Raw genomic sequence first — 22,868 nt, 5'->3', positions numbered from 1 at the left:
GTCTACTTGAGGCCTTATGAAGGTGAGCAGTTTCTTTTATTTGTTTTTGTGCCTACATCTATTGCATTTGAGCGAATTCCCGCTTGCTCTAAGCCTGGGACCTTGCTGCTCTGCTGTCGTTTCTGTGCTTTCCATCGTGTTACTCATAGTAGTACATCATAAACAGGTGAGAACTGGGATTGGAAAAGGTTGTGAAAACATCATGCTTATATTTTACGTTAATCAGAGAAGCGTAGAACCATTAAGTCTGAAAAATGCCTCTTGGATTCCCCCGCCCATCCTCTCCACATTTACTGACCATGTCCCTTAGTGCTCCATCTCCACTGTTTTTGAGTACCTGCAGGGACAGTGACTCCACCATCACCTTGGGCAGCCTCTGCTACTGCATTGCTGCTCTTTTGGAAACAAAAAATTTCCTCGTATCCATCCACTGTGAACTGGTGAATTCAGGGATTGTTTTCCTAACAGTAAGCCTAGAGAAAAGCATCTCATACATAATGACCAGTTCAGTCAGGTCTAATCCTACGTGAGTTCTTTTTTGTTGCAGTGGGGTATTGCTCTAACATAGCCAAGTTAAGGTTCTGTTGTGAGAATGACACTTAAACACACTTCCAGGCATGTTTGCTTGCGTATGTTTAAAGTTTAGCTTTATTTCCATATTCTGGAGGAGCATAAAATACTGATCATAAAATATAACAATGAAAAACATTTAAGAAATTCAACTCTATCTTGGAGCATTTAATTGCTATGTGCTTTTGTTTGTTTACTCTTTTATGCGTTGGCATCTTCCTCTGCTGCCTTGGTAATGCTTATTCCTATGCCAAGAGCCCACTGCTTGCTTGCTGGTCTCTTCTCTGTTCCTGCATCTCACATTGCTACAAGCTTGTTTTCTTCTCATTTCCCCCTCCAAAAAGCAGCAGCTGATATAGTGGCTGATATGAGGCATGTAGGGGTTTATACTGAATTATGGGGCAATATCTGTAGGAAAGCTGTAAGGACTCTGAGGGATATAAGTGCTTTATGAGGTGTCTTCCTGGGCTTTGTCATCATAGGGCTTCCTACTTTGTACTTTTTCTGCACTCCTGCTATGCTACCTGAATTCCTCCATATACAGAGCCCTTCTAGGATGCTCCAAGGACTTCAGCTCCTCAGCTTTCCAGTCTTTCTCTATAGCTCTACATTTTTGACCCCACTTTGAGATTGAGACATTTAGGAAGGCCTGAAGGGGCAGGAGCAAAAAGACAAATGGATACACTGAGCCACTTGTACAATGATGGGTAGTGCAGGGTTTGCTTGGGCTACAGCAGATGGGCAGCAGAGCTTTCGGTGTCTCACCTCACAGCCTTTTACCGTTTAACTCCACTGCACGCCTCCATCTTCACACATCTTAAATAGAAACTGTGCGTGTGGGATAAATCTCAAAAGTACATGAGAAACTTAATATTTAGGAACTGCTAACAGCTGCTCCCATAGTTCAGGTTTTAAGCAACACAACATCAGGATGTGCCTTGGGTTAACTGTGACAACAGCCTAAGTGGACTCGGGTCACTTAGAGCCCTGACTCACTGCATGTTGCATGCATTTCAGTCTTGTTGGCTTGTCTATCTGGTGTGAGCAAATGTCCACTCCCAGCCCACCAGTTAATAGCTTTTCCACTGTTTTGTTTCCTGAAAATGAAATGGCTTCCATGTGCTTCTTTCATACCAATGCCCTGTGACAGACTTCTTGATGCATGTTTTCCTCACGTAATTCCTTGTTTTCAGTGTCTAAAGGAAGGCAAGAGGTGGACAGGTTGTTTAACAGGGTCAGGATAAAGGAGAACGGTTTGCAACTGGAAGAGATTTAAATCAGAAGTAAGGAAGAAGCCGGCTAGGAACTCGGGCTCCTCAACGTCCCCTCACACTTCCCGCCTTCCCCGTAACCGCCTGCCGCCGTAGCTGTGCGCGGCCGACGCCGCAGCAGAGCCGAAGGAAAAACAGCTTCAAACAGCGGGCACTGGCGGGCTGTGTGGGGGGATAGGAAGGGGGAGGCGGCGAGAAACGATCGGGAACCACGGGCGGTTTAACGAGCCGCGAGACGGAAGGCCCTCACGGGGAAAGGCGCGGCTCTGTCTGTGCGGAGCCACGGGGGCCCGGAGGAGCCGCGATGCCGCTGTACGAGGGCCTGGGAAGCGGCGGGGAGAAGACCGCCGTGGTGCTCGACCTGGGCGAGGCCTTCACCAAGTGAGCGCTTGGCTTCGGCTCCTTGCGGCGCCGGGCTTCGCGCGCTTCCCTTTCCGCGATGCTGGCGTGCTTCGAAGGTTTTGTTCGGAGGCCGTCAGTGCGACTCCCTGCGCCGAGGCTCCATGGGGCTGCCCGGGCCGATCCAGCCTCGCCTCGGGCCCCCCGTGCCGCTGCCTGTGCTCGGGGGCGGCTGCCCTTGTGGAAGTTCTCCTGAACGTGTGGCGAATTTCTCAGACGCGATCAGGGTGGCAGGTAGATGCAGCTGCTTGCGTGCGCTGGGACTGGAGAATTCCTTCAGGGACCAAAATTAAGCACTGGAATTCTGATTTCTGTCTATTTTTGGAAGTTTCTTTTGAAGTTGTCTCAGGGGAGATGCTTATTGTTGGTCAGCAGTGAAATGGAGCGCAGGACCTTCTGGAACTTCTGAGTTGTTTACAGAGAGAGTGGTGAGGTGCTGGAACGGCTGCCCAGGGAGGCTGTGGCTGCCATCCATCCCTGGAGGTGTTCAAGGCCAGGTTGGATGGGGCCCTGGGCAGCCTGGGCTGCTGTGAAATGTGGCGGTTGGTGGCCCTGTGTGTAGCGGGGGGTTGGAGCTTCGTGATCCTTGAGGTCCGTTCCAACCCAGGCCGTTCTGTGATGACAGTCTTCGAGGCTGTCTCTTGTTTCTTGTAAATGCACCTCACAGCAAATGAGGATGTGAGCAGGGTGTGAATGAATGGTGCGTGTGAGGACTGAGAGCTTCAGTGGAAATGGGTCTGATGTGGAAACGAGGGCAGTTATTTGTGTGGGAATTCAGTAGGCAGTAAGGAAGGCAGGTGGTGGGTGATCATCACTCAAAGATTGTACTTTCAGTGGTGAAGTAAACCTTATTCTGCTTAATGCAGCTGAGACGGAGTCAATGAAAGATAAGAAATGTATCTTGGTCAGTCTGATACAAAAGTCATATGTAGAATATCTTGTATTAATTGTACAAACACTCGTGTTACTGGTGATATGACTAGAGGAAATGGCTCCAAGCTGAACCAGGGGAGATTTAGGCTGAACATCAGGAAATACTACTCTTCTGAAAGAGTGGTCAGGCACTAGAATGGGCTGCCCAGGGAGGTGGTGGAGTCACCGACCATGGAGGTGTTCAAGGAACGTTTGGATTTTGTGTTGAGGGACGTGGTTTAGTGAGAGCTGTTGGTGATGGGTGGATGGTTGGACTGGGTGATCCTGTCAGTCTTTTCCAACATCAGTAATTCTATGATTCTGTGGTTCTCAGGCATGTATGCTAAACAGTGATTACCACTGATAAGACTTTTTCAATGTTTGCTTTCAGGTGTGGTTTTGCAGGTGAAACAGAACCTAGATGCATTATTCCTAGTGAAATAAAGAAACCTGACATCCCAAAGGTAAACCACTTCACCTTTACAGTGTTTGGGTTTGTTATAGAGGGAATTGTCACTGGCTGTTCTTCATGGCATTACAGCATCTGCTACTAAATACTGAATGTAGGTAGAAGTCAGCTTTTTTAAAAGTAGAGAATTGCAGCTTTGGAAAACTAATGTTAGATTAATTGTGTGAAAAATTAGCATGAAGTAAATTCCGTTGTTTACTTACAAGATGAGTTTTTGGGGGACATCAGGTATCTAATGTCAAAATGGGCAGAAGAAGACTTCCTTTATATGTAGCAGATCATATGTACTCTGGTGATATATAATCAATGTCTAATATGTCTGCTGTCGATGGATGTTTTCTCTTTACAGCCGGTCAGAGTTGTTCAGTATAATATCAGTGCAGAAGAGCTATATTCACATCTGGAGGAATTTATTCATATGTTGTATTTTAGGTAAGAGATTGTTGGATGTTAGTCATGCAGGCCTTCTGCAGCTCATTTTTTGGAGTGCCCCAGGAGGCATATATGTGTCAGTAGAGACTGCTTTCTAGTTGAGAAAACAAACTTGATTTTGCAGGTGTCTGCCTGGCTGTATATGTGTATATATGGAGAAACTCGGTGCTGAGTTTTAGGTCATATTGCAAATTGTTAGAGTCCTGTGGCATTAGTTGCTCACTAAAATAAAAGGTATTTGATAAGTTGCTTTTTAAGTGTAGGAATCCTAAAGGGTGTAAGAGGGGAAGGTCAGTACCTGAGGACTTGTACTGGTTTTGATGGGGCTGAAGCTCATTATAGGCTGAAATTCAGTGCAGGACTCATTGCCCTGTGTCATAGTGTAGGAGATGGAGTCTTAAAGCATAGGACGTTTCTATCTCCGTAGTACTCTGTTGCATTTTTAGTGCTGTTAAGGAATAATTAAGATGAAGATAAAGAGGACAATTTCCTCTTTATTTCCAGTCTTTCACTTATGCAGTAAAAAATCATTGTTTGCAGTGTTCTGTACTTAAGATCCTCACAAGTGGGGACTTCTTTGTGTCCTTTATCATCGACTTGTAATTGAAATCAGGGCACTTGTGTCCTTTCTGCTCCATGTGTGGCACTGCATGGCACTGGACAAGCCAATAATGACCGCTCTGCATCCCCACTTGCATTTCTTTATGTTGGTTTAGCAATGCGTGACATTCAGAACCCTGTGCTCCCAGCAGAGAGCTCCTTAGCTTGTCTTCTGCAGCTCAGTTTCCTTACTTCCAGTGAGGAAGGTTGGGTTTGAGTGTTTAAACTTGAGCGAAAGACCTTGAGGTAGCTCTTAAATGCTGTCTAACTGCAGAACATTAGGATTTGTAGGTAGAAGGGGACATCAGATGAGGGTAGGTGTTGTCATACGTGCATAAACTGAGTGGTTCTGTTTCCATGTCTTGATTTCTTTTGTTTTTAATTTTCAGACATCTTCTGGTGAATCCCAGAGACCATCGTGTAGTGATCATAGAATCTGTGCTCTGCCCTTCCCACTTCAGAGACACTCTTGCCAGAGTCCTTTTCAAGCATTTTGAGGTGCATATTTGATGTAACTACATATGTGCTGAGCACAGCACTTAATGGTAGGAACTGTAGTGATGGTATGGACAAAGGAGTGAAAATAATGGCAGAAGAGTCGCAGTATGGTTTGGGTTGGAAAGGATCTTCAAGATGATTCAGTTCCAACCCCCTGCTATAGACAGGGACACCTCCCTCTGGAGCAGGTTGCTCATAGCCCCATCCAGCCTGGCCTTGAATGCAAGGGAGGGGGCATTGATAACCTCACTGAGCAACCTGTTTGAGTATCTCACCATCACAGAAAAGAATTTCTTCTTGATATCTCATCTAAATCTACCCTCTTCCTGATTAAGACTGTTTCCCCTCATCCTGAAGTGTGAGATGCAGAAAGATAAAAATGTGGAGGTGGTTTGTTTGGGAAGGTGGGAGATCAGACTGAAGCACCTTTTTTCGCCCCAAAACAGTTCTCCTTAAGAATCAGAAATGCTTCTCTGGGTTGTATGGAAGTACAAACCACATCATGCTGTTCCTGACAGATTCAATAGTGCCCATTGAGAACTGCCTAAAGCCAGAACTTATACTTACATGCTTCTTGTTCTCTATCAGCAAATGTCATGATTTTTATCAGAGTCAATATCTTCGTCTAGCACACGATCTCACCTCTGGCTGTTCTTCAGGAAATAAGAACTTACCTGAAATTTATTATTTCTTCTGCTTAATCACTTTTTGATTGCTTTAAGAAAAGTCCAAGTCTAACTCTTGGTTTGTTCTACAGCCAAATGCTTTCAAAGGTGATGCTGTAATTATTTGATTTGTGTGGAACTAAGATTGGAGTTGTTCTGTAAAGCAGGGAAAATACTTTGTCTGCAGTGCTGCTCAGCTCTGCCTTCACAACACAATTTAACAACTAATCTGAACATTCTGTCTAATTTTTTTCTTACTATGGATAAAATTTCGTGTGATTTGAAATCACTGCAAGATTTGTGTGGATTTCCTTTGCTCCCTGACCGCTGATCCCTTTATAGGGAAAAAAATTATGTCTTTGATAAAAACTTCTTTGATAAAGCATTCCCATACAGAATTGGATTTCAGAAGTGACTCGTGACTTGGACACTGATGTATTGGGGAGACTCTGTATTATGTTAAGAAACTAGTTAGTACTGAAGTGAGGTTATTTCTCTGGCTGATATTTTTGTCTTGTGCAGCCAATGAGTGACATTTTAATACAGGGTCAGTATTCCATAATGAATGCTTTCAGTAGGAGTCCACTCTCTCATTAATTGCATCTGAAGTGCCTTGAAAGTACCACAAACAAGATCAACTTTAAAATTGTAGATTTCAGAAAAGTAAAAACATAGATTACAGTATCCTGTTCCTTTATTAATTACTACATTTCCATAAAAACTAAATTAAAAATGGATGCTTTTAGAGGCAGTTGTTCAGATCTTGAATCCTGAGAATGCATTGGTTGTTTGTTGGGTTTGTTTTTTTTTTCCTCTTCTGTCCATTGCCGCCTTGTTTTCCTCCCAGGTGCCTTCTGTTTTGTTTGCTCCAAGCCATCTCATGTCTCTTCTGACACTTGGGATCAACTCTGCCATGGTGCTCGACTGTGGATATAAAGAAAGCTTGGTGCTGCCTGTATCCTTTCCTAATGCAGAATGAAAGCTTTCAGCAGGAAGGCTGTGATGAAAAGCTGGTGTACAGACATGGAGTGTGACTGGATCAGCTGATCCAGCCTTTGTTTCTAAGATGTCAGAACCTGGGGAATGTCCTCACAGCTGCCATGTGAAGTCTGTGTCCTGTGGAGCTTGGGAAAGGCGTTACGGGGCTCCAAGGTTGATTTGTAGCTCCATGGTTTGTACAGTAGTAGTTAGTTTTGGAGAAGGACAGCAAGTGCAGGAAAATGTGGATGAGAAACAGCGTTCAGTTCCAGCAGGCTGGAAGCTCCTGTGAGAAAAAGAGAATTTCCTGATCTTGGTGCAGATTTATGAGGGAACTCCAATTCTGAGCTGCTGGGGTTCTCTGCCTTTGGGAGGAAAAGCCATCCACAGGTAAGTTTGCTGCTACGTGTCCCGGCTTATGGCAATCCAATCTCCTTCAGTCCAGATTTAAAAGAGTGTAGCTGAAGTGAGTGAATGGTGTATGATGAGCATAAGATGGGGAGCAATCGTGTGTCGCTGGCTGTCTTGACCTGACTTAATTTGCCCTGTTTCAGGGAGCTGGAATACCGGCTGTTGGAGCAGTGCTCAGTTGATACAGGATTAGCCAAAGGCCAAAGCCTTCCGTCTGTCATGGGTAAGGGCTGGGTGCTGCACTGTGCTGGGAACAGTGATGTCTTCATCACAGCTCACGAGGTCTTCTCTGGTGATTTCTGTCTCCCTGTTAAAGTATGGTACTGCTGTACTCAGCCTCTTGTACCAAAGTTGGGAAGGCAGCTCAGATGAAATTTCTGTAGGAAGGTTTCATTGTCTTCTGAGAGAAGGCCAACTTTATGTTCTTCATCTTAGAAATCTGTACAGGCCTCAGTCAAGGTGAAACCTTAAGTATCCTAATTGGAATTCAAAATTAATTTGGCTATGAAGTGCTCTTTTTGCTTTCCAAGCTTTTGTTCTCAGTGTTGTTGTTGTTGCTGTTGCAGGCTCTGTTCCAGAAGACATAGTTGAGGATATAAAAGGTAAAACTTTCTGCCATGTGTTTATTAAATTGTGTAGTAGAGGAGAGTGTGATGTCCAGTGTTGAGGACTGTTTTGCTGTTTATCACATTAGATTGTTTTGCGCTTTGTGCCTTCCAGAAGCTCTGTCAATGTTTTTCTCCTCTGAAGGCAAGCACCAAACATCATTGAATTCTCATTTAGGTGTAGTCTTTTTGCTGCCTAGAGAGAGTTCATAGTTAGGTAGACTAATGCAGTGGGAGCATTGTGCTGTCAGGTCTAGCTTACCATCAGCAGGTTAGGTTAACTTGGTGGTCAGGCTGAACCAAAGGGTTACTTTACACCAGAGAAACATAGGGTATATATTTGGGCAGAACTTAAATGATCTCCTATGTAATGTTTATTGTGTTTCTACATTATATAAGAATATTTATAGAATTGTAGGTAATGGCCCATGTTACTGTATATATGTGGTATATGTCTTCTGGACCAAACTAGGAAGAATCCATTGGTCAAGTGCAAAATATCTTGAATGCTACTGGTGCTTCTTAAATGGAAATTGCTTTCTAATTCCTGGACTGTCTTACTGGAAGACAGTTGTCTGATTGGTTTTGAGACAGTCTCTTGTGATCAGATGTGAAAAATTAGGGTTGAAATTAGGATTGCTTTTATATTAATGTGGGATTGTTTAAAAGGATCAGTGTCTTGTGGGAAGCTGTGGTGCAAGAGTTGGTGTGTTGGACTGCAGAGTTCAGCCCATGCCACCTCATGGTAACCAGAGGCACAGTGAACGATGTCTTTCTGTCTTTACATCGTATTTGGCTTTTTGGAGAAAGAAATTTTGCCTAGGTGCAGTGCCAGCTTCATTAACACTTGGGACCTGGGTACATCTCAGCTCAGCTGAGGTACAGAAGCTTGGTTGGGTGTTTGTTCACTTTTTTTCTACTGGCAGGATGTAGAATGTGTTCTGTGAATGAAACAAAATTGTCTGTCCTGTTGATTCAGTGAATTCTCTCTTCTGTGCCTTTGTTTTCTGAAGTTCGCACTTGTTTTGTGAGTGATCTCCAACGTGGACTGAAAATCCGAGCAGCCAAGTTCAACACTGATGGCAGTGCTGAGGTGAGTGGAGAATGAAAGTCCCTCTGTTCCCTGAAGTGGCCGTGACCGTTCTGGCCTTGAAAGCAACACATCTTTCTATCTGTAGCGTCCTTCGCCGCCTCCAGCTGTGGACTATCCTTTGGATGGTGAAAAGATTCTCCATGTAGTTGGCTCCATTCGGTGAGAAATACTGTAGTGCAGTGTTTGTCCTTAGGAGGATATCTTTTCAGTAGCAAGTGGGTTTTTATACAACTGAGCTGCATTGAAGCAGTTGCTTTTTTGTCTCTTAACCCGAGCATTTGTGCCAGGTGCAATGCAAACATGCTAAAAGCTTTCTGCTTCCCCAGGGCGTTCACAATTGAAGATGAGAGCCAATGGATCAGAGACATGGGGGAGGACACAAATAGAGAATGAGTAAATGGTGGTGAGACACGTGGAGTGAGTGAGGCTTTGGCACCTCCTGGTGTTTGCAGTGTGTGACAGAAGTGATGTTGTGCTGTCAGGAAGGAGTCTGTGGTTGTTTCTACCCTGCTGGCAGCAGTGCTACTCTATGAGCTAACACTCCTCTCCTGTCTTTTCAACAGAGACTCAGTTGCAGAAATACTGTTTGAACAGGATAATGAAGAGACATCTGTTGCCACTTTGATCTTAGATTCACTCATTCAGGTATCTTCTTAATACAAACAAGACCTTGCACACCTCTATCCTCAGAATCTGCTCTTAGAAATGGTTCTTGCAGTGCCGTCCCCCTGACTACAGGTTGCAGTCAGCACAACGTGGCTCCTCAGGTTGTGCCTGTAATGAATTCCTGTGGGGCAGTGAGTCATTGTGTCTCATTCCCTCTGTGGTTGTCTTTGTACTCTCTGGTACATTGCAGTTTTTTTTTGGGGACAGTTTTCAGTCAAGAAAAGAAGCAGTGCAGTGCTCTCTCCTCAGCGGAAGCCCTGAGTTACATGCAAGTAATTGGGGTACTTTTATTCCAGGTGATATTTTAGAGATATTGTGGAACAATTTCTTAGGCAAAAATTATGAAAATGTATTAAAAAAACCACAATAAGTAGAAATCTTATATGGTGTTGTGCTTGTGTCTGTATGTAGTAATTCAAGTTGGGATCAACTAGTTATTAGTGCCATTGAAGTTAGCTTTCTGCATTGTGATTTATTGGGGAACGATAGACTTGGATGACAAGGCAATCATTTCAGTTAGAATTCCTTATGAAAACAAATGCATACCTGTTCCTGGACCCCTCATCTCTCTCTAGCAAAGACCAGTGTTAAACTCACAAATGTCAAGTAGTATGTGGCTATTTCTGCCAGGCAAGAGAACTACAGCAATTTGGAAATCAATATTTGTTTTTCAAGTGATAGTGCAGATCTGCTTGTGAGAGGTAAAACTGAGTAAGCTTGCTTTTGTCATGCCTTTGTGTCTCCTACTTAGAACCTGGTGCCCAGGTAAAGCTGTAGCAGAAGCCTGTTCTGCCTCTGAAACTTCTTAACACCTTTCTCCATGTGCAGCTAAAAGAAAGTTGAGCTCATATTTCACAGCTTTGCTCCTCTGAGAGCTTTGGCATTTCTTCTCCCAGAACTGATAGGAATTCATGGCACTGCCCTGGCTCTCTTTTGTCTTGGCCAGACTCAGCTGAAGGGATTTACAGTGACTCACAGTGTTCTCATGTCAGCCTCAACTGGGCAGTTCCTTTGCCTGGTCTTCTGGGTAGAAAATGATGTAGATGTTTTCTCCTCCTTGGCTGAAACAAGTAGTTGAAGTGCCTAGAACAACTGCCTGCATTTCTGTGAGGCCTTTGAAAGCATCTGTGTGCAACTGGCATTGAAGTGCTGTTTTTCTTTTCAATTCCCTTTCTTGTCAGTGTCCCATAGACACCAGGAAGCAGTTGGCAGAGAACTTGGTGGTTATGGGTGGCACTGCCATGTTGCCGGGGTTCCTGCACAGGCTGATGGCTGAAATCAGGTACCTGGTAGAAAAACCGAAATACAGGGAAGTGCTTGCGACCAAAACCTTCGAAGTTCACACTCCACCTGCCAAAGCCAACTACGTGGCGTGGCTGGGAGGTAAGAATGGGAACAGCTTTTGGAGCATGGGTCCTAAGTGGGAAAACAGCCCTTGCAAGTGGGTTTGGTAATGAATAAGTGGCAGTAAAGCTTAGCTGAACTGTTGGAAGCGAGCTGCACCTGATGTGTGTGGAGTTGTGAAGTCCTCCAGGAAGAAAACACTGCAGGCTGCAGCTGCCTTGTGGGGTGCAGTGCAGGATGGCACTGCAGGCTTTGGGAACTTGGAGCCGGTGGCTTGCAGTTTGAAACAGCGGGGTGGGAGCGAGTGCAGTTTGTGGCTCCTGCCGTGTGGTGGCAGCAGTAAAGGAATCAGGGGGAGCTTAGACCTGCTGGATGCACAGCAACCTGCTAGTTTGATAAAAGCTTAATTAGTGACAGGGAGCTGCTAGCTAGGGGCTGTCTGGAGGCTGTTACCACCCTGTGCTGTCCCAAAGTGCCTGGAAAGAGTACTTCAATTCCACAATGGATTTTACATGCACTACTGGCAAGGTGGGGAAAGAAATAGGGTCAGAAAGGGCTTTACATTAGTAGTGCCTCTCTGGGAGGATTTTCTTATTGAAAAGGTGCTCCTGCTTTTCTAAACTTCTGGTTGGTAATATGTGGTTTGTCTGAGGAACTAACTTGAATTTGATTTTGATCTGCTTTTGAAATATGTTTATCAGTTTATTTACAAAACTCATGGTGTCTCATTTTGAATTGGCAATCAGAACAATTTATTTGCACCAAGTTCCCTGATACTTACTCTCACTGGCTGCTGGTCTAGCTGCTGGGATTCAGATCCCCTCTCAGCTTGGGTGGCCTTCTTATGGCTGTTGTGTTCCCTGTCTGTGGGAGAGGGAATTTCCTGATAATGATTGTTTGAAGTGTAACCTGTAATCTTGTAGCAAAGGTTCTTTGTGAGAAAGAGGTCAGCTGGGCGGCTTTTGTTCTCAGCTGTGATGTGGTGATTTTTTTTCTTTTTAGCTATGTTCATGGCGTATAAATGGGAGCAGTTAGGGTCAAGCAGGGTTACTAACAGTGTAAGTATCTTGATCCTTTCACTCCTCTTTAATGCAGAACTATATATTTTTTTTGTCAATAACATAGGAGCCATTTTTGGAGCACTTCAGGACATTCTTGGGAGCCGGTCTGTGTCCAGAGAATATTACAGCCAGACGGGGCGCATACCTGACTGGTGCTGTCTGAGTAATCCTCCACTGGAGATGATGTTTGATGTTGGAAAAGCACCCCCACCACTGATGAAGAGGGCTTTTTCTACTGAGAAATAAGCAGCAAAATGCTACGCGAGGATTCTCCTCATCTGTTTCAAGTACATGTATATAAATATCAGTAGGATTTTGATATGGAGTTATCTGTGTGTGATGCCATTAAATATGACCAGTGTGGGTGTTCTGGGGGAGTACAGGGTCGTTCCTAACACTGTGAGTGGAATTGTGTTCATGTGCTGTTTAAAGATGAATTCTGTTAACTCCCGTGCTACTGTGTCACCCAGTGAAGAAATGGTTGTAGTCACGAGTTGTGGCTTAGTGAGGTCTGTTATTTATTGGTGCAGTAAATAACGTTGTGAAGGTGCTTTGTTTGAAGGTACTTTGATGTCAAGTAGTCTGAGAAGACGGCAGGCCTGTGTGCTTTGGGGGACGTCTGGAAGCTTTCCTGCCAGACTGAAGAGCGGAATGCTTTACACAGGATCGTGTTGGGACTGCTAGGACATGGCTTGGGTTCCTTAGCGAAGTTGCTGGAACAGTATTTCCCCTGAGAAGGGAGTATTGTTCAGTGCTTCAGCAATGAAACACCTTTCATCGTGTGCGTAGAGAATTCTGTTGCCTTGCAGCAAACAGTAGCACCTATGGGTGCAGTTGCAGATACCAAACACGCTGCTGTGTGCCAGCGTGTGTTCCAGAGCTGATGCAGAAAACTCCTGGTGTCCTGTTTACTTGAACAGCACCTTTAGTTTGCAGGGTTTACTTGTTCCTGGGAGACTTTGATGTGTTTCCTTTCAGGATGCACTTTCTTTTCCTGTGACAGTTCCTTCGTACACACCTGTAGAACACATCCTCACTAACTCACGCTAAGGGGGTCTCATGATGTGGGTTTTACCACCCAGAAACATAAGGCAGGCTGAGCATTGCCGGCTTTTGGGGTAACTTTGTGTAAGCAGCTGCTGGCTGAGCTTCCTTGCAGCAGTGTGGGCTCTTACCTCTAAGGCCAGGATTTAAGATAATTTAGAGTACCTTAACACTTCACAACTTCAGCATGAAAACCTCAGCACGGGGGCAAAGTCTGTCACTGTATGCGGGTGCATAGAGGCTGCAAGACGAACGTGATTTCCGTTTTGTTCCAGCGTACGATCTTGTTTCTACGAACTTCACCACACAGCGCTGCGGCTCCGTGCTTTTGTGATGTAACGAGTAATTCCTCCCCGTCGGTATCTGAAGAGGCAAGAAGAAATGGACGGGCTGTGAGCCGTCCTTGGCGGTGCCGCCACAGCTGCCTACAGCCAGCGCCGAGCAGAGCCGAGGGAAAAACCGCGCCGTGCTTCGGAGCGTCCCGATGGGCGGCCACGGCACTGAGGAGCGGGAGGCGGCCGTGGGCGGGAAGAGCGGGGCGGCAAGAAGCGGTCAGGCGCCGCGGGCAGCTTGACGAGCTGGAGGGAGGAAGGGCCCGCAGCAGGAAGGACCTGCAGAGGGACGCTCCGCCTCCGTCAGCGGAGTGCTGCCGGGAGCCGCGATGCCGCTGTACGAGGGCCTGGGAAGCGGCGGGGAGAAGACCGCCGTGGTGCTCGACCTGGGCGAGGCCTTCACCAAGTGAGCGCTTCGCTTCGGCTCCTTGCGGCGCCGGGCCTCGCGCGCTTCCCTGTCCGCGATGCTGGCGTGCTTCGAAGGTTTTGTTCGGAGGCCGTCAGTGCGACTCCCTGCGCCGAGCGGCGCCCCGCAGCTCCATGGGGCTGCCCTGGGCCGATCCAGCCTCGCCTCGGGCCCCCCGTGCCGCTGCCTGTGCTCGGGGGCGGCTGCCCTTGTGGAAGTTCTCCTGAGCGTGTGGTGAATTTCTCAGAAGCGATCAGGGTGGCAGGGAGATGCAGCTGCTTGTGTGCCCTGGGACTGGAGAATTCCTTCAGGGACCAAAATTAAGCACTGGAATTCTGATTTCTGTCTGTTTTTGGAAGTTTCTTTTGAAGCTGTCTCAGGGGAGATGCTTATTGTTGGTCAGCAGTGAAATGGAGCGCAGGACCTTCCGGAACTTCTGAGTTGTTTACAGAGAGAGTGGTGAGGTGCTGGAACGGCTGCCCAGGGAGGCTGTGGCTGCCCCGTCCATCCCTGGAGGTGTTCAAGGCCAGGTTGGATGGGGCCCTGGGCAGCCTGGGCTGCTGTGAAATGTGGCGGTTGGTGGCCCTGTGTGTGGCGGGGGGTTGGAGCTTCGTGGTCCTTGAGGTCCCTTCCAACCCAACCATTCTGTGATGACAGTCATCGAGGCTGTCTCTTGTTTCTTGTAAATGCACCTCACAGCAAATGAGGATGTGAGCAGGGTGTGAATGAATGGTGCGTGTGAGGACTGAGAGCTTCAGTGGAAATGGGTCTGATGTGGAAAGGGGGGCAGTTATTTGTGTGGGAATTCAGTAGGCAGTAAGGAAGGCAGGTGGTGGGTGATCATCACTCAAAGATTGTACTTGACAGAAATACGGAGTCAATCAAAGTAGAGCTTTGCAACTGAGTCTTAACAGAAATGAAGCCTGTTCTGCTTAATGCATCTGAGAGGGAGTCAAGAAGAGAGAGAAAATGTTTCTTGTTCAGTCTAAGTATGTGGAAAAGTCATATGCAGGATACCTCTTAGTAGCTGCAGAGTATTCCTGATTGATTGCTCTTTGATTCATGGGTGTGTATGCTGTGCAGTGACTATAAATGATAGGATTTCCAATGTTTTCTTCTAGGTGTGGTTTTGCAGGTGAAACAGGACCAAGATGCATTATTCCTAGTGAAATAAAGAAACCTGATGTCTCTAAGGTAAACCATTTCATCTTTACAGTATGTGGTGTATTGTGAGGGCACTGTCAGGTAGACCTGCTCATGACTGGCTGTTCTTCCTCGTGTTACAATGGCTGTTATTAAATACTGAAAGTGGGTACCAGTAACTGTGACGCTGATGTGTATTACTTGGTACATATAAGCCATGCTTCTTATTTTGGGGGTGTTTAAAGAGAAATTTCTTTGCCTGTTTAAGCTTTTTTTTCTTAAGAAGAGAATAGCAGCTTTGGAAAACTAACATTAAATTAGTGGTGTGAAAAGTTATGAAGGACAATCTGCAGTTTAGTCACAGGGTGAGTTATTGTGCTGCATCCTGTATGTAACAGCAGAACAGGCTCTTTGTATTGTATCTTTGAATGATATATTTCTAGATACTCATTGTCCAATATTCATGCTGACCGTGGATTATTTCTTTCTACAGCCTGTCAAAGTTGTTCAGTATAACATTAACACAGAGGAGCTGTATTCATATCTGAAGGAATTTATTCATATGTTGTATTTCAGGTAAGAGGTACTTGGATGTTAATTGTGCAGACTGTGGTCACAGTTTGGGAGGTGGGGTCTTAAAGTATTGGTTGTTTTCTGTTGCTGTATTTTTAGTACTGTTAAAAAGAATAAAGTTGGAGTTGACAATTTCCTCTTTATTTCCAGTCTTTCACTTATGCAGTAAAAAATCATTGTTTGCAGTGTTCTGTACTTAAGATCCTCACAAGTGGGGACTTCTTTGTGTCCTTTATCATCGACTTGTAATTGAAATCAGGGCACTTGTGTCCTTTCTGCTCCATGTGTGGCACTGCATGGCACTGGACAAGCCAATAATGACCGCTCTGCATCCCCACTTGCATTTCTTTATGTTGGTTTAGCAATGCGTGACATTCAGAACCCTGTGCTCCCAGCAGAGAGCTCCTTAGCTTGTCTTCTGCAGCTCAGTTTCCTTACTTCCAGTGAGGAAGGTTGGGTTTGAGTGTTTAAACTTGAGCGAAAGACCTTGAGGTAGCTCTTAAATGCTGTCTAACTGCAGAACATTAGGATTTGTAGGTAGAAGGGGACATCAGATGAGGGTAGGTGTTGTCATACGTGCATAAACTGAGCGGTTCTGTTTCCATGTCTTGATTTCTTTCCTTTTTAATTTTCAGACATCTTCTGGTGAATCCCAGAGACCGTCGTGTAGTGATCATAGAATCTGTGCTCTGCCCTTCCCACTTCAGAGACACTCTTGCCAGAGTCCTTTTCAAGCATTTTGAGGTGCATATTTGATGTAACTACGTATGTGCTGAGCACAGCACTTAATGGTAGGAACCGTGGTGATGGTATGGACAAAGGAGTGAAAATAATGGCAGAAGAGTGAGAGATGTGGAGAAGATTCAGAAATGCAGATAGTGATATGGGGAGGTGGGGCTGGGACTGAAGCACTTTTTCACTGGGCGACTTTTCGTATGGCCGCAGAACTGTCTTATTAATCGCTGCACTTCCATGAGGACTGAATTACAAATGGACACTTTTAGAGGCAGTTGTTCAGATCTTGAATCCTGAGAATGCATTGGTTGTTTGTTGGGTTTGTTTTTTTTTCCTCTTCTGTCCATTGCCGCCTTGTTTTCCTCCCAGGTGCCTTCTGTTTTGTTTGCTCCAAGCCATCTCATGTCTCTTCTGACACTTGGGATCAACTCTGCCATGGTGCTCGACTGTGGATATAAAGAAAGCTTGGTGCTGCCTGTATCCTTTCCTAATGCAGAATGAAAGCTTTCAGCAGGAAGGCTGTGATGAAAAGCTGGTGTACAGACATGGAGTGTGACTGGATCAGCTGATCCAGCCTTTGTTTCTAAGATGTCAGAACCTGGGGAATGTCCTCACAGCTGCCATGTGAAGTCTGTGTCCTGTGGAGCTTGGGAAAGGCGTTACGGGGCTCCAAGGTTGATTTGTAGCTCCATGGTTTGTACAGTAGTAGTTAGTTTTGGAGAAGGACAGCAAGTGCAGGAAAATGTGGATGAGAAACAGCGTTCAGTTCCAGCAGGCTGGAAGCTCCTGTGAGAAAAAGAGAATTTCCTGATCTTGGTGCAGATTTATGAGGGAACTCCAATTCTGAGCTGCTGGGGTTCTCTGCCTTTGGGAGGAAAAGCCATCCACAGGTAAGTTTGCAGCTACGTGTCCCTGCTTATGGCAATCCAATCTCCTTCAGTCTAGATTTAAGAGTGTAGCTGAAGTGAGTGAATGGTGTATGATGAGCATAAGATGGGGAGCAATCGTGTGTCGCTGGCTGTCTTGACCTGACTTAATTTGCCCTGTTTCAGGGAGCTGGAATACCGGCTGTTGGAGCAGTGCACAGTTGATACAGGATTAGCCAAAGGCCAAAGCCTTCCGTCTGTCATGGGTAAGGGCTGGGTGCTGCACTGTGCTGGGAACAGTGATGTCTTCATCACAGCTCACGAGGTCTTCTCTGGTGATTTCTGTCTCCCTGTTAAAGTGTGGTACTGCTGTACTCAGCCTCTTGTACCAAAGTTGGGAAGGCAGCTCAGATGAAATTTCTGTAGGAAGGTTTCATTGTCTTCTGAGAGAAGGCCAACTTTATGTTCTTCATCTGAGAAATCTGCACAGGCCTCGGTCAAGGTGAAACCTTAAGCGTCCTAATTGGATTATGAAACTAATTAATTAATTAAAATTAATTTGACTATGAAATGCTCTTTTTGCTTTCCAAGCTTTTGTTCTCAGTGTTGTTGTTTCTGTTGCAGGCTCTGTTCCAGAAGACATAGTTGAGGATATAAAAGGTAAAACTTTCTGCCATTAGTTTATGTTGCTGCAGTCCACTGCAAAGTAGCTGGAATGCAGCTGGTGCTTTTTCAAATGGAAATTGCTGTTTGAATTCCTGGGCCTGGAAGACAGTTTCCTGATTGGTTTTGAGACCGTCTCTTGAATCAGATGTAGAATGTTAGGGTTGAAATTAGGATTGGCTTTATACTGAAGGAACTTTTCTTTATGACAGTTGTTTATGAATGAGAATCTAATTATATGCTTATTTGTTTTTGTGGCACAAATCAATAGCAGCTGGTGTAGAAATGAAATGGTGCTCTGTTAGTGCTGCTTAGAGGGGAAAGAAACATCTGGAGTTCTTAGGATGTTGCAGAGTTGTGCTAGGAACCATTTTACATGTGGCTGTTTAAAAGGATCAGTGTCTTGAGGGAATGCTGTAGTGCAAGACCTGGTGTGGTGTGTTGGACTGCAGAGTTCAGCCCATGCCACCTCATGGTAACCAGAGGCACAGTGAACGATGTCTCTCTGTCTTTACATCATATTTGGCTTTTTGGAGAAAGAAATTTTGCCTAGATGCAGTGCCAGCTTCATTAACACTTGGGACCTGGGTACATCTCAGCTCAGCTGAGGTATAGAAGCTTGGTTGGGTGTTTGTTCACTTTTTTCTAGTGGCAGGACATAGAATGTGTTCTGTGAATGAAACAAAATTGTCTGTCCTGTTGATTCAGTGAATTCTCTCTTCTGTGCCTTTGTTTTCTGAAGTTCGCACTTGTTTTGTGAGTGATCTCCAACGTGGACTGAAAATCCAGGCAGCCAAGTTCAACATTGATGGCAGTGCTGAGGTGAGTGGAGAATGAAAGTCCCTCTGATGTTCCCTGAAGTGGCCGTGACCGTTCTGGCCTTGAAAGCAACACATCTTTCTATCTGTAGCGTCCTTCGCCGCCTCCAGCTGTGGACTATCCTTTGGATGGTGAAAAGATTCTCCATGTAGTTGGCTCCATCCGGTGAGAAATACTGTAGTGCAGTGTCTGCCTTTGGGAGGCATTAGTGAGGCTTTGGCACCTCCTGGTGTTTGCAGTGTGTGACAGGAGCAGCCATGCTGTTGTGCTGTCAGCAAGAAGCCTGTAGTTGTTTCTAGCTCTGCTGTTAGCTCCTAGTGTAGCACAGCTTCTCACTAACACTCCTCTCCTGTCTTTTCAACAGAGACTCAGTTGCAGAAATACTGTTTGAACAGGATAATGAAGAGACATCTGTTGCCACTTTGATCTTAGATTCACTCATTCAGGTATCTTCTTAATACATACAAGACCTTGCACACCTCTATCCTCAGAATCTGCTCTTAGAAATGGTTCTTGCAGTGCCGTCCCCCTGACTACAGGTTGCAGTCAGCACAACGTGGCTCCTCAGGTTGTGCCTGTAATGAATTCCTGTGGGGCAGTGAGTCATTGTGTCTCATTCCCTCTGTGGTTGTCTTTGTACTCTCTGGTACATTGCAGTTTTTTTTGGGACAGTTTTCAGTCAAGAAAAGAAGCAGTGCAGTGCTCTCTCCTCAGTGGAAGCCCTGAGTAACATGGAAGCAGTTGGGATGTTATTTTTACAGGCACTGTTGTAGAGATGTTTGGCATTTCTTCTCCCAGAACTGATGGGATTCATGGCACTGATACCCCAGGCATCTTTTATCTTGGCCCGACTCAGCTGAAGGGATTTACAGTGACTCACAGTGTTCTCATGTCAGCCTCAACTGGGCAGTTCCTTTGCCTGGTCTTCTGGGTAGAAAATGATGTAGATGTTTTCTCCTCCTTGGCTGAAACAAGTAGTTGAAGTGCCTAGAACAACTGCCTGCATTTCTGAGAGGCCTTTAAAAGCATCTGTGTGCAACTGGCATTGAAGTGCTGTTTTTCTTTTCAATTCCCTTTCTTGTCAGTGTCCCATAGACACCAGGAAGCAGTTGGCAGAGAACTTGGTGGTTATGGGTGGCACTGCCATGTTGCCGGGGTTCCTGCACAGGCTGATGGCTGAAATCAGGTACCTGGTAGAAAAACCGAAATACAGGGAAGTGCTTGCGACCAAAACCTTCAAAGTTCACACTCCACCTGCCAAAGCCAACTACGTGGCGTGGCTGGGAGGTAAGAATGGGAACAGCTTTTGGAGCACGGGTCCTAAGTGGGAAAACAGCCCTTGCAAGTGGGGTTTGTAATGAATAAGTGGCAGTAAAGCTTAGCTGAACGTTGGAAGCGAGCTGCACCTGATGTGTGTGGAGTTGTGAAGTCCTCCAGGAAGAAAACACTGCAGGCTGCAGCTGCCTTGTGGGGTGCAGTGCAGGATGGCACTGCAGGCTTTGGGAACTTGGAGCCGGTGGCTTGCAGTTTGAAACAGCGGGGTGGGAGCGAGTGCAGCTGATAGCAGCCTCACAGTTCCTGGCCCAGGCTATTGCAGGTGGTTTTAATTACCCTTTCCTTTGCTAGAAGGATTCTGTGCCAGCCAGCCCCAGTCCAGGAGGTCCCTCCAGTGTGTTATGATAACTTCCTGGTCCTAATGGTGGATGAGCCACCTAGAAGGGCACTGCTGGGTCTTATTCTCACTAATGAGAGCCTGGTTGAAGCGGTGAAAGTTGAGGGCATCCTTGGTTGCAGAGACCATGAGGTGGTGGAGTTCAGGATCTCCTGTGACCAGAACAAAATACCAAGCAGAATCACAACCCTGGGCTTCAGTAGGGGTGATTTTAACCACAATTTCCCCCAGCAATTGCTGGGGGAAATCCAGCAAATGGGACAGGGTTCTTGAAGGTAAAGGGTCCCCGGAGAGTGGGTTGGCATTGAAGGACTGCTGCTTCCAAGCTCAAGATCAGAGCGTCCCAATGGTAGGAAGTCAAGAAAGGGAACCAGGAGATGCATAGTTAAATAGGGAACTGCTGGGCAAGCTCAAGTGGAAGAGAGTCTACAGATGGTGGAAGGAGGGGCTGGATGCTTGGGAGGAATACAAGACTGTCAGAGGATGTAGGGAGGCAACTAGGAAAGCTAAGGCCTCATAGAATTAAAACTTGTGAGAGGTGTCAATGACAACAGAAAGGGCTTCAAATACATCGCAGGCAAAACTAGCACTGGGGACAGTGTAGGCCCACTGATGAATGAGGTGGTGCTCTGCTGGCAGAAGATGCTGAGAGGGCAGAGTTACTGAATGCCTCTATTGTCTCTGGATTATCACAAGTCAGCACTGTGCCCCAGTGGCCAAGAAGGCCAATGGCATCCTGAGGTGTGTTGGAGGGGTGTGGTTAGTAGATCAACAAAGGTTCTCCTCCCCCCCACTCTGCCCTGGTGAGATCAGATGTGGAATATTGTGTCCAGTTCTGGGCTCCTGAGTTCAAGAAGGACAGGGAACTGCTTGAGAATCCAGCACAGAGCCACAAAGATGATGGAGAGAGTGGAGCATCTCCCTTCCAAGGAGAGGCTGAGGGAGCTGGGTCTCATTAGCTTGGAGGAGACTGAGGGGTGACCCCATTAATGTTTATAAACGTGTAAAGGGTGCGTGTCATGAGGATGGAGCCAGGCTCTTCTCAGTGACATCCAAGGACAGGACAAGGGGCAATGGGTGCAAGCTGCAACACAGGAAGCTCTGCATAAATACGAAAAAAATCATCACAGTGAGGGTGAGAGAACACTGGAACAGCTGCACCGGGAGGTGGTGAGGCCTCCTTGTCTGGGGACATTCAAAACCTGCCTGGATGTGTTCCTGTGTGACTTGATCCAGGTGTTCCTGCACAGGATTGGACTTAAATGACCTTTGGAGTCCCTTCCAATCCCAGACACTGTGATTCTGTGGTATTTTTTGTTTTGTTTTTAGTTACTTTAACGGGATGTAAATGGGAGCAGTTTGGGACAGGTGGGGCTACTGAAAATGAAAGTACCTCCATCCTTTCACTCCTCTTTAATGCAGAACTGTGTTTTTTTTTTGTCAATAACATAGGAGCCATTTTTGGAGCACTTCAGGACATCCTTGGGAGCCGGTCTGTGTCCAGAGAATATTACAGCCAGACGGGGCGCATACCTGACTGGTGCTGTCTGAGTAATCCTCCACTGGAGATGATGTTTGATGTTGGAAAAGCACCCCCACCACTGATGAAGAGGGCTTTTTCTACTGAGAAATAAGCAGCAAAATGCTACGCGAGGGTTCTCCTCATCTGTTTCAAGTACATGTATATAAATATCAGTAGGATTTTGATATGGAGTTATCTGTGTGTAATACCATTAAATATGAGCAGTGTGGGTGTTCTGGGGGAGTACAGGGTCGTTCCTAACACTGTGTGTGGAATTGTGTTCATGTGCTGTTTAAAGATGAATTCTGTTAACTCCCGTGCTACTGTGTCACCCAGTGAAGAAATGGTTGTAGTCGCGAGTTGTGGCTTAGTGAGGTCTGTTATTTATTGGTGCAGTAAATGATGATGTGAAGGTGCTTTATTTGAAGGTGCTTTGATGTCAAGGAATCTTGGACCTCGCTGAAATGCTACGTTTAGAAGTCGCTTGTTTGCCCTCCTTTCCCTACTAGAATCATTAAACTTCCTCATCCTGCAGCAGTATGAAATGAAAATGCACCACGTGGTTCAGTGCTTGGGAGAAATGTCTGCTTTGATATTAACACTGAATCGGGCATCGCTGTGAGCTCCTCTTAGCAGCTCTGCTGCGGTTCCGGGGCGCGGCTGGGCGTTACAGTGCTCATTTCTTTGTTCCTGGAGGTGTTCTGTGCCAGCTCCTGACCGGCTCCCTGTGCGATGCGAGTGCCTTGCTAAGAACGTACTTCGTCATGAGGCCCGGGCTCCGGCCGACGGGCGGCGGTCAGAGCGGGGCGCTGCTGCTTGCGTTCACCCGTGCCGCCAGCTGCACCGCAGGAGCGCTGGAACGGTCCCTGCTGGCAGATCTGCCTTGAACAACGGCTGCGCTGCATGCGCCAAAAGCAGCGCCTCGAGGTTGCGGGAGCCCAGCTGCCGCCCACTCAGCGCTGCCCCGCGCAGGAGCGCTGTCATGCGGCAGCAAAACATCTGTCGCCCAACGTGGGGCTCGAACCCACGACCCTGGGATTAAGAGTCCCATGCTCTACCGACTGAGCTAGCCGGGCACTGGTGAGCGCTATCCCAGCACGTACTGTTCACCACATGACG

General features: G+C 46.3%; 1 protein-coding gene and 1 non-coding gene across 5 annotated transcripts; one reads left to right on the top strand and one right to left on the bottom strand.

The window, feature by feature from the left end:
* On the top strand, positions 1 to 21,985 carry ACTR10 (actin related protein 10). 4 transcript variants are annotated; one of them, XM_048949054.1, is made up of 13 exons: positions 1 to 22; positions 3,544 to 3,616; positions 3,971 to 4,053; positions 5,043 to 5,151; positions 6,664 to 6,771; positions 7,117 to 7,184; positions 7,349 to 7,428; positions 7,772 to 7,807; positions 8,824 to 8,903; positions 8,989 to 9,062; positions 9,467 to 9,548; positions 10,751 to 10,952; positions 21,680 to 21,985. In XM_048949054.1, exons 3-13 carry the CDS (start codon positions 4,040 to 4,042, stop codon positions 21,859 to 21,861), a joined length of 1,035 nt encoding a protein of 344 aa, XP_048805011.1. In that variant the 5' UTR covers positions 1 to 22; positions 3,544 to 3,616; positions 3,971 to 4,039; the 3' UTR covers positions 21,862 to 21,985. The 4 variants fall into 4 exon arrangements, with proteins under 4 accessions (XP_048805011.1, XP_048805010.1, XP_048805007.1 ...); XM_048949053.1 differs by lacking the exon at positions 10,751 to 10,952 and adding an exon at positions 19,641 to 19,842 and having other exon boundaries at positions 8 to 22; XM_048949050.1 differs by lacking the exons at positions 1 to 22; positions 3,544 to 3,616; positions 3,971 to 4,053; ... (7 more) ...; positions 9,467 to 9,548; positions 10,751 to 10,952 and adding exons at positions 2,117 to 2,222; positions 14,878 to 14,950; positions 15,393 to 15,475; ... (7 more) ...; positions 18,920 to 19,001; positions 19,641 to 19,842.
* Positions 21,986 to 22,752: 767 nt separating this feature from the next.
* Positions 22,753 to 22,825, bottom strand: TRNAK-CUU (transfer RNA lysine (anticodon CUU)). Its single transcript has one exon. It is a non-coding gene; the product is annotated as a tRNA-Lys (tRNA).
* Positions 22,826 to 22,868: the final 43 nt, after the last annotated feature.

This window comes from Lagopus muta, chromosome 6 (assembly GCF_023343835.1).
Source record: "Lagopus muta isolate bLagMut1 chromosome 6, bLagMut1 primary, whole genome shotgun sequence".
Taxonomy (NCBI): Eukaryota; Metazoa; Chordata; class Aves; order Galliformes; family Phasianidae; genus Lagopus; species Lagopus muta.
The sequence above is the reverse complement of the archived record's forward strand: the minus strand, read 5'-3'. Positions and strand labels throughout refer to the sequence as shown.

Bases quoted from the DNA above. Each gene is read 5' to 3' on its own strand.
- ACTR10 (XM_048949050.1), top strand. From the start codon at position 2,146: ATGCCGCTGTACGAGGGCCTGGGAAGCGGCGGGGAGAAGACCGCCGTG. The intron at 17,098-17,259 runs GTAAGTTTGCAG...GCCCTGTTTCAG, and splicing joins GGAGGAAAAGCCATCCACAG to GGAGCTGGAATACCGGCTGT. The intron at 19,002-19,640 runs GTATCTTCTTAA...CTTTCTTGTCAG, and splicing joins TCTTAGATTCACTCATTCAG to TGTCCCATAGACACCAGGAA.